This window comes from Nerophis ophidion, linkage group LG20, assembly GCF_033978795.1.
Source record: "Nerophis ophidion isolate RoL-2023_Sa linkage group LG20, RoL_Noph_v1.0, whole genome shotgun sequence".
Lineage (NCBI taxonomy): Eukaryota > Metazoa > Chordata > Actinopteri > Syngnathiformes > Syngnathidae > Nerophis > Nerophis ophidion.
Genome location: NC_084630.1, coordinates 15,219,777 through 15,235,996, shown reverse-complemented (window position 1 = coordinate 15,235,996; position 16,220 = coordinate 15,219,777). Strand labels below are relative to the sequence as shown.

Genomic DNA, 16,220 nt, shown 5'->3' with positions numbered 1-16,220 from the left:
ACCCCTAATATTTATAGTGCGTATTGTATATACGCCTATTTTACACGGAAAGGCGTGTTTGCATTTTTTTTCCGTAGAAAACGCACATTATGATAGATGCGACCCCGTAAGGGACAAGCGGTAAAAAATGGATATATAGACGTACACAGGTGTGGCTGCTCTATACTGAACAATGTGCATCCATCCATCCAATTTCTACCGCTTATGCATGTATTTGTGTAATAGTTGGATAAAAAAACATCTCTCCTTCCCTCCCGCGTCCGTCTGCCATGCCGCGTCCTGCCAAACTAGCGCGATCTGACCAACATTTCTAAAAATAGCTCTTCGTTGACGTCACTCGGTGAAACGTATTAGCGGCGGTGAGGAACTGGGAACGAGGAGGCGGGGTTTGGAGGATGGGGGCGGGGGGGGGGGACTAGATAAAGCATGTATTTATTTTTGGGAGAGAAGCCAATTGATAAGAATTCGGTGCCGTTACAGTACTCGTAGACATTGTAACGGTCCCGTCACACCGGGTCAGCTGCACCGGCAGGAGGAAAATATCAGTGACGTTACCCTAGCACCCACTCGCCCCACCTTTTTTTTTTTTTTTTTTAGGGGCGGTGCGATGCTGCCACAGACCAATCATCGCGCTCCATCGGACCTTCTGACCAATCAGGAGCCGAGACGTTGCTGTCAATCAAGCCGTTCACTGGGTTCTAGTTCCGTCATTTCGCGCGTCCCCTGGGCTACGGGAAGGGGGGGGGACCAATGTTGATTTGGGCGAATTCTCGTCGATGTCGGGGAAGGATTGATTCGTAAAAGGCCGAGTTGGGAAGCGCCAAGTAGCGGGCTTTCGACGGAGCACACCGCATCCCCCGCTCCTGGTGTCGCTCTGCTTTTTTTTTTCTTTTTTTTTTTTTCCCCCGAGGCCGGGGTGAAGGTGGAAAGCCAGGGGGGGGGCCTCGCTCAGCGGAGGCAGAGGAAAGGGGTTGAAATCCTCCCGCCTTCAGGCCGACGGCGCTCCGCTCCACCCGGGAAGTATCAGCGGCCCGAGTATCCCAAAGTTCGACGCTCAATATCGGCAGCGGCTGCTGCGCCCTCCGCCGCATTAAAACTGCTCGCTCCGGTTGGATTTAGGCAATACGCGTCGAGTCCTAATCGAGTTTAGAGCTTCTTAACGGGGCCCGATAGCGACGGATCGCTCCTTGACAAGTGGTCATCATGGGCAACGCGCCCACGGCCAGGAAGGGCAGCGAGATGGAGAGCGGTGAGTACCTACGGCAAGCAGCACGCTTCTCACCTGAGCATCACCTGCTGGTGGTCCCTGTTTAGAATGTGACGCTTTAGCAACTCCCACATGTACTGTACATAAACACTACCACGACATATTTAATTGTTATTATTGTTCTGGTCGTGTTTGCAGTGGTTTGGAACTACACTGCATCATGTGAAGGGTTGCTAATAGTTTGCCCGTCCAAACCCTACCAAAATAGCTCTCTTACATGGTTTAGTATGTAAGAAGTGTATTAGTTATATTGTAAAACGTACAAACGTTATATGGAGCGACTAATGAAGACTAAATACAAGTAGAAACGCTGTTGACAGGACTTCTACTTCCGGTTGAAGGCTCAGTCTAAACCAGTGGTTCTTAACCTGGGTTCGATCGAACCCTAGGGGTTCGGTGAGTCGGCCTAAGGAGTTCGATGGAGCCTCTGCCGCGGCGGTCAAGCCACAGCCGACTCATCTCGTACATAAAAACTTCTTCCTATCGGCATATTATGGATATGGCAACAGCAGAAGTGTTTTATTTATATTGTAAAACGTACAAACGTTATATGGAGCGACTAATGAAGACTAAATACAAGTAGAAACGTTGTTGACAGGACTTCTACTTCCGGTTGAAGGCTCAGTCTAAACCAGTGGTTCTTAACCTGGGTTCGATCGAACCCTAGGGGTTCGGTGAGTCGGCCTAAGGGGTTCGATGGAGCCTCTGCCGCGGCGGTCAAGCCACAGCCGACTCATCGTGTACATAAAAACTTCTTCCTATAGGCATATTATGGATATGGCAACAGCAGAAGTCAAACTGATTTGCAGGTGTGTAATTTGTTATGAGTTGGTTTTGTTCTTCGAACAAGGTGATGTTCATGCACAGTTCATTTTGTGCACCGGTAAAAAAAATCATATAACTTTGTCTTGAATTTAAAAAACATTTTATTTTTCACTAAAGAAGGGTTCGGTGACTGCGCATATGAAACTGGTGGGGTTCATTACCTCCAAAAAGGTTAAGAACCACTGGTCTAAACAGAAGAACACTGTAGCACTTGCAGTGGACGTCGGTTAATTGACTTATCAAATATTGGCCCAGGCCTAAATAAACTGTATTTTCCAGACTGTAGAATGCACCAGGATACAAACCACACCCACTACATTTTTAAATGAGAAAATGTTACCATAAATTAGCCGCGCCGCAGATATATATTTTGGGAAATTAGTTATTTACACAGAAATATTTTGTATCTGTTTATTTAAATACCTTAATTGTTTCCAAATGATGCATTTAACAGGGCAGTAAAACTGCTGATTAAACAAAACAGACGTTAACTGTAGCTTGCCAATCAGCTAAACAGACTCAATAACTCCACGGTGACGTTACAATGAATTCATGAAACTGAAACAATACAAAATAATGCCATTTTAGGTTAATACTAAAAAAGACACTTGTAAATGTGTAATCATATTAGCTAATGCTAACAGTGTTTTCAAATATGCATGAAGACACTCCTAACACATCACACATGGGACGGTTTAGTAAGTAGGAATTGCTTTAGTTATATTGTAAAATGTACAAAACCTGTTTGGAGCGAAGGAATGAAGACTAAATACAAGTAGAAATGCTGTTGACAGGACTTCTACTTACGGTTGAAGGCTCAGTCTAAACAGAAGAACGCTGTAGCACTTGCAGTGGACGTCGGTTAATTGACTTATCAAATATTGGCCCGGGCCTAAATAAACTTTACTTTCCAGACAATAGAATGCACCAGGATATAAGCCACATCCACTTCATTTTTTTTATAAAAATGTTTTATCATAAATAAGCCGCAGATAGACATGTTGTGAAATTAGTTATTCGCACAGAAATATTTTGTGTTTATTCACATACCTTAATTGTTTCCAAACGATGCCTTTAACAGGGCAGTAAAACGGCTGATTAATCAATACAGACATTAACTGTAGCTCTCCAATCAGCTGAACAGACTCAATAACTCCACAGTGACGTTACAATGAATTTATGAAACTAAAACCATACAAAATAATGCAATTTTAAGTTAATACTAACAAAGACACTTGTAAATGTGTAAGCATATTACCTAATGCTAACAGTGTTTTCAAATATGCATAAAGACAATCATAACACATCACACATGGACGGTTTAATAAGTACGAATTGTTCTAGTTATATTGTAAAATGTAAAAAAGCCATTTGGAGTGACGAATGAAGACTAAATACAAGTAGAAACGCTGTTGACAGAACTTCTACTTCCGGTTGAAGGCTCAGTCTAAACAGAAGAATGCTGTAGCACTTGCAGTGGACGTCGGTTAATTGACTTATCAAATATTGGCCCAGGCCTAAATAAACTGTATTTTCCGGACAATAGAATGCACCAGGATATAAGCGACGTCCACTTCATTTTTTTTTATAAAAATGTTTTATCATAAATAAGCCGCGGATATATACTTTTTGTGAAATTAGTTATTTACACAGAAATATTTTGTAAGTGTTTATTTACATACCTTAATTGCTTCCAAACGATGCCTTCAACAGGGCAGTTAAACGGCTGATTAATCAATACAGACATTAACTGTAGCTCTCCAATCAGCTGAACAGACTCAATAACTCCACAGTGACGTTACAATGAATTTATGAAACCAAAACCATACAAAATAATGCCATTTTAAGTTAATACTAACAAAGACACTTTTAAATGTGTAAGCATATTAGCTAATGCTAACAGTGTTTTCAAATATGCATGAAGACACTCCTAACACATCAAACTTGGGACGGTTTAGTAAGTACGAATTGTTTTAGTTATGTTGTAAAATGTAAAAAAGCTGTTTGGAGCGACAAATGAAGACTAAATACAAGTAGAAACGCTGTTGAAGGCTCAGTCTAAACAGAAGAATACTGTAGCATTTGCAGTGGACGTCGGTTAATTGACTTATCAAATATTGGCCCAGGCCTAAATAAACTGTATTTTCCGGACTATGAGACATCAATCTGTCAATCCTTTCCGTGTCCGGGCCAGGTAAGGTTCCCCGTGTTGAGTCAAATTAAGCCGCAGGCTCCACTCCTGGTGGTGCCCTTCCGTCAATTCCTTTAAGTTTCACCAGGATATAAGCCACATCCACTACATTTTTTTTATAAAAATGTTTTATCATAAATAAGCCGCAGATATATATGTTGTGAAATTAGTTATTTACACAGAAATATTTTGTAAGTGCCTTTAACAGGGCAGTAAAACGGCTGATTAATCAATACAGACGTTAACTGTAGCTCGCCAATCGGCTGAACGGACTCAATAACTCCACGGTGACGTTACAATGAATTTATGAAACTAAAACCCTACAAAATAATGCCATTTTAAGTTAATACAAACAAAGGCATTTCTTAACGTGTTAACATATTAGCTAATGCTTACAGTGTTTTCAAATATGCATGAAAACACTCCTAACACTAAATACAAGTGGAGATGTTATTGACAGGACTTCTACTTCCGGTTGAAGGCTCAGTCTAAACAGAAGAACGCTGTTGCACTTGCAGTGGACGTCGGTTAAATGACTCATCAAATATTGGCCCAGGCCTAAATAAACTGTGTTTTCCAGACTATAGAATGCACCAACATTTAAGCCACACCCACTACATTTTTTTATAAAAAATATGTTACCATAAATTAGCCGCACTGCACTATAAGCCGCAGATATGTATGTTGTGAAATGAGTTATTTACACAGAAATATTTGGTGTTTATTTACATACCTTAATTGTTTCCAAATGATGCATTTAACAGGGCAGTAAAACTGCTGATTAAACAAAACAGACGTTTACTGTAGCTCGCCAATCAGCTAAACAGACTCAATAACTCCACAGTGACGTTACTATGAATTTATGAAACTGAAACAATACAAAATAATGCCATTTTAAGTTAATACTAACAAAGAAACTTGTAAATGTATAAGCATATTAGCTAATGCTAACAGTGTTTTCAAATATGCATGAAGACACTCCTAACACATCACACATGGGACGGTTTAGTAAGTAAGAATTGTTTTAGTTATATTGTAAAATGTAAAAAGCCGTTTGGAGCGACGAATGAAGACTAAATACAAGTAGAAACGCTATTGACAGGACTTCTACTTCCAGTTGAAGGCTCAGTCTAAACAGAAGAACGCTGTAGCATTTGCAGGGGATGTCGGTTAATTGACTTATCAAATATTGACCCAGGCCTAAATAAACTGTATTTTCCAGACTATAGAATGCACTAGGATATAAGCCACACCCACTACATTTTTTTAAATAAAAATTTCTTATCATAAATAGCCGCAGATAAATATGTTGTGAAATTAGTTATTTACACATAAATATTTTCTTAATTGTTTCCAAATGATATATTTAGCATGGCAGTAAAATGGCTGATTTAGCAAAACAGACGTTAACTGGAGCTCGCCAATCAGCTAAACAGACTCAATAAATCCACGGTGACGTTACAATGAATTTATGAAACTGAAACAATACAAAAAGAATGCCATTTTAAGGTAATACTCAAAAAAAGACACTTGTAAAATTGTTAGCATATTATCTAATGCTAACAGTGTTTTCAAATATGCATGAAGACACTCCTACAGACATCCCACATGGGACGGTTTAGTAAGTAAGAATTGTTTTAGGTATATTGTAAAACGTACAAACGTTATTTGGAGCGACTAATGAAGGCTAAATACAAGTAGAATCGCTATTGACAGGACTTCTACTTCCGGTTGAAGGCTCAGTCTAAACCAGTGGTTCTTAACCTGGGTTCGATCGAACCCTAGGGGTTCGGTGAGTCGGCTTCAGGGGTTCGGCGGATCCTCCGGCGCGGTGGTCGAGACACACCCGACTCACCGTGCAAATGAAAACTTTTCCATATTGGCGTATTATGGATACGGCCACAGCAGAAGTCACACTGATTTGCAGGTGTGTAATTTGTTGTGAGTTCATGCACTGTGTTGGTTTTGTTCTTTGAACAAGGTGATGTTTGCGCATGGCTCATTTTGTGCACCGGTAAGAAAAAAAAAAAAAAAAAAAAAATCTTTGACTTGAATTTGAAAAAAATATTTATATTTTTCACTAAAGAAGGATTCGGTGAATGCACATATGAAACTGGTGGGGTTCGGTACCTCCAACAAGGTTAAGAACCACTGGTCTAAACAGAAGAACGCTGTAGCACCTGCAGTGGACGAACTCATCCAAAAGACAGCTTCATAGCACAAACAATAACACACCTCAAACTATTTGCATTATGACAGCCAGCAAAGGAAAATCCATAAATTAGCCGCACCATTTTTTAAAACGCAAAATTGAAAGCTTGGGAAAAAATTAGCGGCTTATAGTCCGGAATTTATAGTATACACTGTATAGCGTCATACAACACATATAACCTATTTATTGCGCACTATTGACCAGTGATGCATCAAAAATGTTTTGTGTGTATAGATATATATATATCTATATATATATATATATATATATATAGATATATATATATCTATATATATATATTAGAGCTGCGAATCTTTGGGTGTCCTACGATTCGATTCAATATCGATTCTTGGGGCCACGATTCGATTATATATCGATTTTTTTCGATTCAACACGATTCTCGATTCAAAAACGATATTTTTCCTATTCAAAACGATTCTGTATTCATTCAATACATAAGATTTCAGCAGGATCTACCCCCAGTCTGCTGACATGCTAGCAGAGTAGTAGATTTTTTTTAAAAAGCTTTTATAATTGTAAAGGACGATGTTTTATCAACTGATTGCAATAATGTAAATTTGTTTTAACTATTAAACGAACCAAAATTACGACTTAATTTATCTTTGTGACAACATTGGACACAGTGTGTTGTCAAGCTTATGAGATGCGATGCAAGTGTAAGCCACTGTGACAATATTGTTCTTTTTTTATTGTTTTTATAAATGTCTAATGATAATGTCAATGAGGGATTTTTAATCACTGCAATGCTGAAATTATAACTAATATCAATACTGTTGTTGATAATATTCATTTTTGTTTCACTACTTTTGGTTTCTTCTGTCGTGTTTGTGTCTCCTTTCAATTGCTCTGTTTATTGCAGTTCCGAGTGTTGCTGGGTCAGGTTTGGTTTTGGAATTGGATTGCATTGTCATGGTATTGCTGTGTATTGTTTTGTTGGATTGAGGTGGCGACTTGTCCAGGGTGTACCCCGCCTTCCGCCCGATTGTAGCTGAGATAGGCGCCAGCGCCCCCCGCGACCCCGAAAGGGAATAAGCGGTAGAAAATGGATGGATGGATGGATGGATTAAAAAACAAAAAATCGATTTAAAAAAAAATGGGAATCGATTCTGAATCGCACAACGTGTGAATTGCGATTCGTATTCGAATCGATTTTTCCCCACACCCCTTGTAGATATATACAGTCCGTGTTAATTGGGATGTCTCTTCACCTGAGGTCCGGCACAGTTCACTACCTTTCTCACATTTGTTTACCTTTTTACAAATGTGTGTGAGATGTGCATTTAAACAACCAACACAACACAAACGTGTTGTATTTACATATTTTGTAAGTACATGTACTTGGAGCCATGTGATCCAGTCACTCGGGAGGATACTATGTTTTGAATGTTGTGTTTTAGTGGCATGGACATTACAAGTAATTAAAATAGTAGTTTGGCCTTAATATTCTGTTATTTTGTCTGTGAGTTACTATTAGCTCCATCTCTTTGTTGACATACAGTGCATCCAGAATGTATTCACATGCAGAGTTTAATTTTTTCCACATTTTGTTGTGTTTCAGCCTTATTCCAAACTGGAATAAACTTGTTGATGTCCTCGTAATGAAAATGTGATTATTTTTTAATATATATATATTTAGCAAATGTATTAAAAATAACTAGAGATAAATCACATGTACATAAGTATTCACAGCATTTGCTAAACACTTTGTTGATTGCAGCAATCTTTTTGAATACGATGCCTCAAGCTTGGCACATTTGTCTTTGGCAGTTTCGCCCATTCCTCTTTGCAGCACCTCTCAAGCTCCATCAGGTCGGATGGAAATCGTTGGTTTTATTTCAGGATGTCTCCGTACAAAGCTGCATTCATCTTTTCCTCTATCATGACTCGTCTCCCAGTTCCTGCTGCTGAAAAACATCCCCACAGCAGAATGCTGCCATTACTATGTTTCATTGTCGGGATGCTATCGGCCTGGTGATGAGTTCAAAGAGTTCAATCTCTGTCTCATTAGACCAGATCATTTTGTTCCCCATGGTATGAGAGTTTTTCAGGTGATTTTTGGAAAACTTCTTCCTAAGAAATGGCTTCTGTCTGGCCTCTCGGATTGGCCTGATTGGTGGATTGCTGGAGATGGTTGTTGTTTTGTGGGCTATTTTCTCTCCACAGAGGAATGTTGTAGTTCTGACAGAGTGACCATCAGGTTTTTGGTCACCTCCTTGACTAGAGCAAGATGAATGCAACAATGTACAGACATTCTGGATGAAAACCAATGCTTCCCGTCCTCTCTGATATGAATAGATTAAAGTGGACCTCGACTTAAACAAGTTGAAAAACTTATTCGAGTGTTACCATTTAGTGGTCAATTGTACGGGATATGTACTGTACTGTGGAATCTAGTAATAAAAATTTCAATCAATCAATCAAAAGCCTGTGAGGTGCTGCAAAGAAGAACGGACAGAAATACCAATTTTTTTATATATATAGACTTATTTATCAAAGGTAAATTGAGCAAATTGGCTATTTCTGGCAATTTATTTAAGTGTGTATCAAACTGGTAGCCATTGGCATTAATCAGTACCCAAGAAGTAGCTCTTGGTTTCAAAAAGTTTGGTGACCCATGGTCTAAAGAGTGGCCCAGGGGCCATATGCAGTCCGCAACTAATTGTGTAATAAAAGAGCAAACGGGTGTAATGTAACAAGGAAATGTTGCAACATTGACACTTATAACACAAAGCTGCCACATAGCCATTTTTTTCTTTAGAATTGTCATTGCTCAAAAAAATAATAATAACTTGTCATCGACTAATAGATCTGAAGTTAATCTTGAGATTTTGGTGACGAAATAAAAAATTATACACTATTATGAGGGGGCGCTTTTTGGATCAAGAACTTAAGTCTGATTTAAACCGTCATTGATCAAAAATTAATAATGTACCAAAAGCCATGTTGTTGTGGATTATTTTGATATTTAAGGCTCTTAATACTTTACATCAAATATTGGAAACATTTTTAGAGGAAAAATATTACATATTTTGTGTTTTTCTGATTTAAAAAAAGAGAGTTTTGACAAATAATGCATGAAACATAGAACAAAATTAAACTAAGTCCACGGATAGATCTAAAAGTTTATCTATAAATATTTAAGTGTTGAATGTGAAAACAATATATTAATATAGGACTTGTTTTTAACACTTCAATGACTGGGATACTTTCGGGTCCCAAGGACATTCAACAGTCACCTAAATTGAGGTAAGCCTTAAAGGTTCCAATAATTATTGTATTGGTTTTAAAAATTAAATATATCAAAGTGACCACTGGATGCTTTTTCATTTAACTTTATGTATTTAAAATTTCTATATTTTCCACGATAATTAATTATATTAAAATAAATTGCACTTTAGCTCAAGGAATTTGTTTGTCTCATCAACAAGTACATGCAGGAAGCGCGTGCATACACACAAAATCAGTCTACATTTGCAGTCACGTTGTTGTTGTAATTGAATATACAAAAAAATAATAGCTAACGTTAGCAATCTAAATCATTATCACTAGCTATAAATACACAAAGCTAACGCGTGTGCACGTGTTATGTATGCACAAAATAGCCTTCATTCCATTCTAAAAGCCGTAAGAGGGCGGGATACAATGCTTAAAATATATAGAAATGTTGTGCATATATATATATATATATATATATATATATATATATATATATATATATATATACATACATACATACATATGTATTTTATTCGTACAAAAAGCCGCTGCCTGACCAGGGCTCAGAAAATATGTAGAGACTCCTCCCAACCCCATTAAGGACTGTTTTCCCTGCTGGACTCTGGAAAGAAGTTCCGCAGCCTACCTAGCAGAACCTCCAGGTTCTGTAATAGCTTCTTCGCTCAGGCCATAAAACTCTTAAACGCATCATAATAATCCCCTCAATTCCCCCAAAAACCTGATTAACTCGCTGAACTATAAAGACAATATAACATACATCCGTAAATGTGGATGCATATGCAAAAGTGCTATATATTTATCTGTACAGTAATCTATTTATATCTGCACCTTACTGGTCTTTTATCCTGCACTACAATGAGCTAATGTAATGAAATGTCCTTATCTGTACTGTAAAGTTCAAATTTGAATGACAATAGAGGAGTCTAAGTCTAAGTCTCAGTCTAAAAAAATATATTGGAAAGTTAGCATCCTCCAGGTTTCTGTGTAAAAATTGCAAACAGCCGCTTTAACTGGACTTCGAGACTAGACTAAACTTAGACGTCCTTTTAATTGTCATTCAAATTTGAACTTTACAGTACAGATAGGAACGAAATTTCGTTTCATTAGCTCATGGAAGTGCAGGATAAAAAATCAATAAGGTGCAGATATAAATAAATAGATTACTGTACAGTTGAATATATCGCACTTTTGCATATGCATCCACGTTTATGGATGTATGTTATATTGTCTTTATGTTCCTATGCAGTGTATCGGCAGTACACCGGCTGCACAATTTTGTACAAAAAAAAGTAAAAATGACGATTCTCTTGTTTAGAATTTACATTGTGACCCTCTTGGAATATTTTTTTTTTTTCATGCGCTTGCTTGGGTTTTTAAGAAATCAATATCATCAGACTCCTAATATGTATTTAAAGAAACCTGCTATAGTCTTCTTGAAGTTCTCGAAAATATATTTTTTTTCAACTTTCTTGATGGAAATTAATAGAAGGACTACAAATAATCCATCAAGTCAAAAATATGACGTCCTCACTTACAGTACTGCCCATTCATGCACATAATAAAATGAAGTCAGAAATTAAGTAAATTAATGGAATCGCTCCTACTACGTCCATCCATCTATTCATTTCCCACCACATGTCCCTCTCAGGGTCGCAGGGGTGGCTGGAGCCTATTCCAGTTGCATTCGGGTAGAAGGCGGTGTACACCCTGGACAAGTCGCCACCACATTGCAGGGCCAAAGAGATAGATGGACAAAATTCACTCCTACAATCTTATAAATGGTAGACATAGGCCAGCAGGATCGCTAGGACATTGTGATAACAATGAGGAAGTGTCAACCGACAAGCTCTTCAGTAAAATAGCAATGCTTGATTGTAATCATATTGGGCCATAGTAAAATACAAATAAAGTCCTCATTTAAAAATAGTGAACTATTATCCAAAAGTTCACACTGACTTATAGTTAGATTACATGTTAGAGACGATATACGATGTAAATGATATACATTTGATGGAGAGCTTTTGATACCATCAATGTAGTGTGAAAATGCATGTTGATGACAAGCGAGGGTAATTTCCTCTCTATCGAGCTCACGGCTAATGTCCCCCCACAGTACAAAGCTGCTTTGAAATCACCCATCCTCACCTCTCTAACGGTAAATAAACTAAATGTCTTACAAGTAATATTATCACTGGAGGCCCCTAGTGTGTGAATGTGAGTGTAAATGTCTATCTGTGTTGGCTCTGCGATGAGGTGGCGACTTGTTCAGGGTGTACCTTGCCTTCCGCCCGATTGTAGCTGAGATAGGCACCAGGGAATAAGTGGTAGAAAATGGATGGATGGACTAGAAGACAAGGAATAGCTAAACATGCTCCACTACACACTGTACGAGGGTACAAAAAAGTAGGGATGTAAATGTATCAAAATCTCACGGTACGATGTTGTCACAGTATTGAAGGCCACGGTATAATATTATTTATGTCCAAAAAAAAGACATACCGGTACACATTTTACAGTGTGTAAAATAAAGAGGCTGGTATGTTTATGATAAACACACTTATTGTAATTGAACACAAACATATTGCTAAAATATTGTAATCATTTTAAATACTACAAACATGCATTTTTAAGTGCAAAGAATTGTGCAGGGACACCCACTGTTTCAAGGAATTATTAAAAAAAAACTTAGAGTTGTGGGTCTCGAAAGTGACAATGTAAACAACCAGTGTAAAACAATAATGTTCACTTTAGTGTCTTTTAACTTTTACTTTCTGACAAGTAGTGTCCTCCACTATGGACATGTTTATATTAATTGGAAAATGCTCTTTTTTTAGAAATGTTACCTAATAATATAACTTTTACTAATGTAAACACCTCACAAATTGATGTTTGGCTTCAAATATATTTTCTGGATGACAGTTTGTGATGCAGCAACTTGTCCAGGGTGTACACTGCCCTCTGTCCAAATGCAGATGGACAGGCTCCAGACCCCACGACATTGAGAGAGACAAGCGGTGGTAAATGGATGGATGGATTAAGGATTTATCAAGTAGTTCACTCATATTTACCGCCTGAAACATTTTTTTGTTTGTTTATTTCCCGCCGGCTGGCTCTGTGTCGCCTTGGAAATGCTCGAGACGAAAGTGCTGCGTTTTACATTGTAGAATGGAGACTTTCTTACCTCCGCCAAAGAGGTTATGTTTGTCTGTTTGTGAGCAACATAACTCATAAAGTTATGGAGAGATTTTGATGACACTTTTCTGGAAATATCCCCCCAAAAAATTCCTCTCATCGACTACGAACACAATTCTCTTCCATGCCCCCTCCTTGCCAGCCCGCACTGTTCAGAGGATTCTGGGAGATGTAGTGTATTTTCAGACCCAGCCGACACTAACGCACCAGAAGAAAAATACATACCAAGATTTTGTTGCTATACAACTAGGTGTACGGTATTATTGTAAAGACTTTGAAACCCAAATACCACAGTATTTACAATACCGTTACACCCCTACAAAAAAGCATTGCTAAGGGCTAAGCTCTTGTGGTGGATCGATACAAATTAAGTTAAAAAGTTAAAGTACCAACAATTGTCACACACACAAGCCCAGGAATAATTTTTGGTGATTGTTGAACATTTTGATGAAAACTTGATGAAATATTGATAGAGCAAGTTAATGGTCAGTACTACACTGATTACATAGATATTTTTCATTATTACAAAATATTTTTTTGTCATTTTTGTTGTTGTTTACAGATTCAGCAAATGAGAGCCAATACTAGTTTTTGCTTTTGTTTAGTTTATTAGCACAATTGACTTAAATTTTGTATGAAATAAAAGGGAATACAAAAATTATAAAAAATATTGTTACACCGCCATCCCGTGTTTTTGTCCGATTTTATTTGTGACCAAAAATTTAATAATTAAATGATTTGGAAAATTTGAAGTATCATCGGTATGGAATATACTGCCATTGTCACTAATTTGTAGTGTCGCCCAAAAATAATGTAAAGTATCCAAACAACAGAAAAAAAAAAGGTGTTTATCACATTAGAAGTGGAAATAGAATCATGTTACAACAAAAAGTAACCAGATATTAACAGTGAATTAGCAAGTAGATTAATATTAGTTTTGAGAAAATATTACAACTAGCAGAAATATGTTGCTGCATACATCAGCAACCAAATAAGGAGCTTTTCTAACTTGTTTTGAAATATCCATTTTCTACCGCTTATTCCCCTTGGGGTCGCGGGGGGGTGCTGGTGCCTTTCTCAGCTACAATCGTGCGGAAGGCGGCGTACACCCTGGACAAGTCGCTATCTCATCGCAGGGCCAACACAGATAGACAGACAACATTCACACTCACATTCACTCACTAGGGCCAATTTAGTGTTGCCAATCAACCTATCCCCAGGTGCATGTCTTTGGAAGTGGGAGGAAGCCGGAGTACCCGGAGGGAACCCAAGCATTCACGTGAAGGACATGCAAACTCCACACAGAAAGATCCCAAGCCCGGGATTGAACCCAGGACTACTCAGGACCGTCGTATTGTGAGGCAGACGCACCAACCCCTCTTCCACCGTGAAGCCCTGTTTTGAAATATTTACATTACAATTTGTATGCCAAATAATATACTATGATATATCGAGATTGTAAAATATATCGATATATTTTAAACAAGATATGAATTAAGAAAACATCGTAGTATCGATATAATTTATTTCACGTTAAAATGACCAAACACCTCTTATTTGTTGTGTTCCCCTCTCTCAAAACTCCATGGGCTACTAAACCTCTCCCTCCTTCCAAGACGTGCTTGGACGTATAAGAACATCCATGATTGGTTGGTTGTTTACTACAATGAGTCACGATTCGTTAAGATTAGAGCAAAACTTTACAGGCAGGACAATCAGAGGCAAGATAGGGCGGGTCATCGAACCAGGAAGGGAAATCACAACAGACATCCCAAACGACGACAAGAGAGAAGGGAAGAAAGAAAATTCAAGCGGGCTATTTATATATTAAAAACTAGTGGAAGATGGCAGAGGGATTCTCTTCCTTAAATCTATCTTTTAGTGATGTGGACCACGTCCAGGGAACCCGCAATGCGTCTACTTGACCACATTTGGACAAATGTATGCGTCTGGATAAAAAATTAATTTGAGTTGTTTACCATGTAAGCCCAAATCAAAACTGTACTCGAGTTGCCAAGCCGGGCATATTTCGTACGAGAAATGCTGCCAAAAATGTATGCCGAAGTGAGTGGTATCATTGCCGCACAGTAAAGTAAAGTCACTTACTTGGCCCTGACCAGAACCGTACCTGTGTGACAGTCCATTACATCGTCCACTGGGAATTTAACGTACCTGCCTGCAAATGTATTTTTTATCTGAATTAGACACATTTTGTATTATTTAATAATGATGTGTAATTTTATGTGCTGCTTAGACAGTTTATTTTATGTGCTGTTAGAACCCATCTTGACTAACCGGGTTAATAAAAGTGCCACTGACTGTTTACAGTACAGTTGTCATTCACATTCATTTCAGCTCAAAAATGAATATCTTTATATCTATATTTTCACGGGAAAATATATGGCGATATATATCAAAAATCGAGTTTAAGTAAAAATATATGGAAATAATCTTTTTCGTTCATTTCACCCAGCCCTACTGTGATGTATATGCAGGGTATTCGATCGTGGCACACCACCACAGCAAAATATTTGCCGACACATCTTAAAAATTTGTTTTTTTTTACGTGAGAACAAATTGAAATAATATAATGTACTGTAGCATCTAGAAAAATAAACACACACAGTCCAACGCTCTTTTAAACTTTTTTTGCCAATCATATGCTGACAACCGGCCCAATTCCAACGCATTCCAACACTTCCTCATTTTCCGCCAACACGAACATAAACATCACCCACCACCAGCAAGTAGTTACAGTATAATTGTGTATTTACCGTATTTCCTTGAATTGCCGCAGGGCATATAGTATGCGCCTGCCTTGAATTACTGCTGGGTCAAACTCACTTCGCAAAATAATTAGCGCATGCTTAGTATTACCGCCTAGTCAAACTCGTGACGTCACGAGTGACACTTCCCCTGTCATAATTTTCTAAATAAAGGAGGCTGATTTCAATACCGATATCGCATAAAGGGAAGAAGATTAAGAGCTATTCAGTAGGATTTAAGGTCCAAACTTACATCACAATCAAATTTTTACTGCATGCCTTTGGTAAGTGCCGGAGTGAGAAGAGGTTTTAAAATAATTAGCGCATGCTTACTTTTACTGCATGCCTTTGGTAAGCGCAGGAGTGAGAAGAGGTTTTAAATTAATTAGCGACCCGGCGGCAGTTCAAGGAAATACGGTATATAGTTTATTATTGTCGCACAAACAACTAATGATGGATAAAGTGGATTGGATAGTGATGTATCGTAAAAAATATGACTTTGATCAGCAA

The 16,220-nt window shown here is 38.0% G+C and overlaps 1 protein-coding gene across 1 annotated transcript in view; it reads left to right on the top strand.

Moving 5' to 3' along the window:
• The first annotated feature begins 715 nt into the window (after window positions 1-715).
• The window catches only part of prkacab (protein kinase, cAMP-dependent, catalytic, alpha, genome duplicate b), a 40,013-nt gene continuing 24,508 nt past the window's right edge, over window positions 716-16,220 (top strand). Inside the window, exon 1 of the mRNA XM_061880566.1 lies at window positions 716-1,249. Coding sequence (XP_061736550.1) covers window positions 1,204-1,249 — 46 coding nt within the window. The 5' untranslated portion in view covers window positions 716-1,203. The remainder of the gene's footprint in view (window positions 1,250-16,220) is intronic.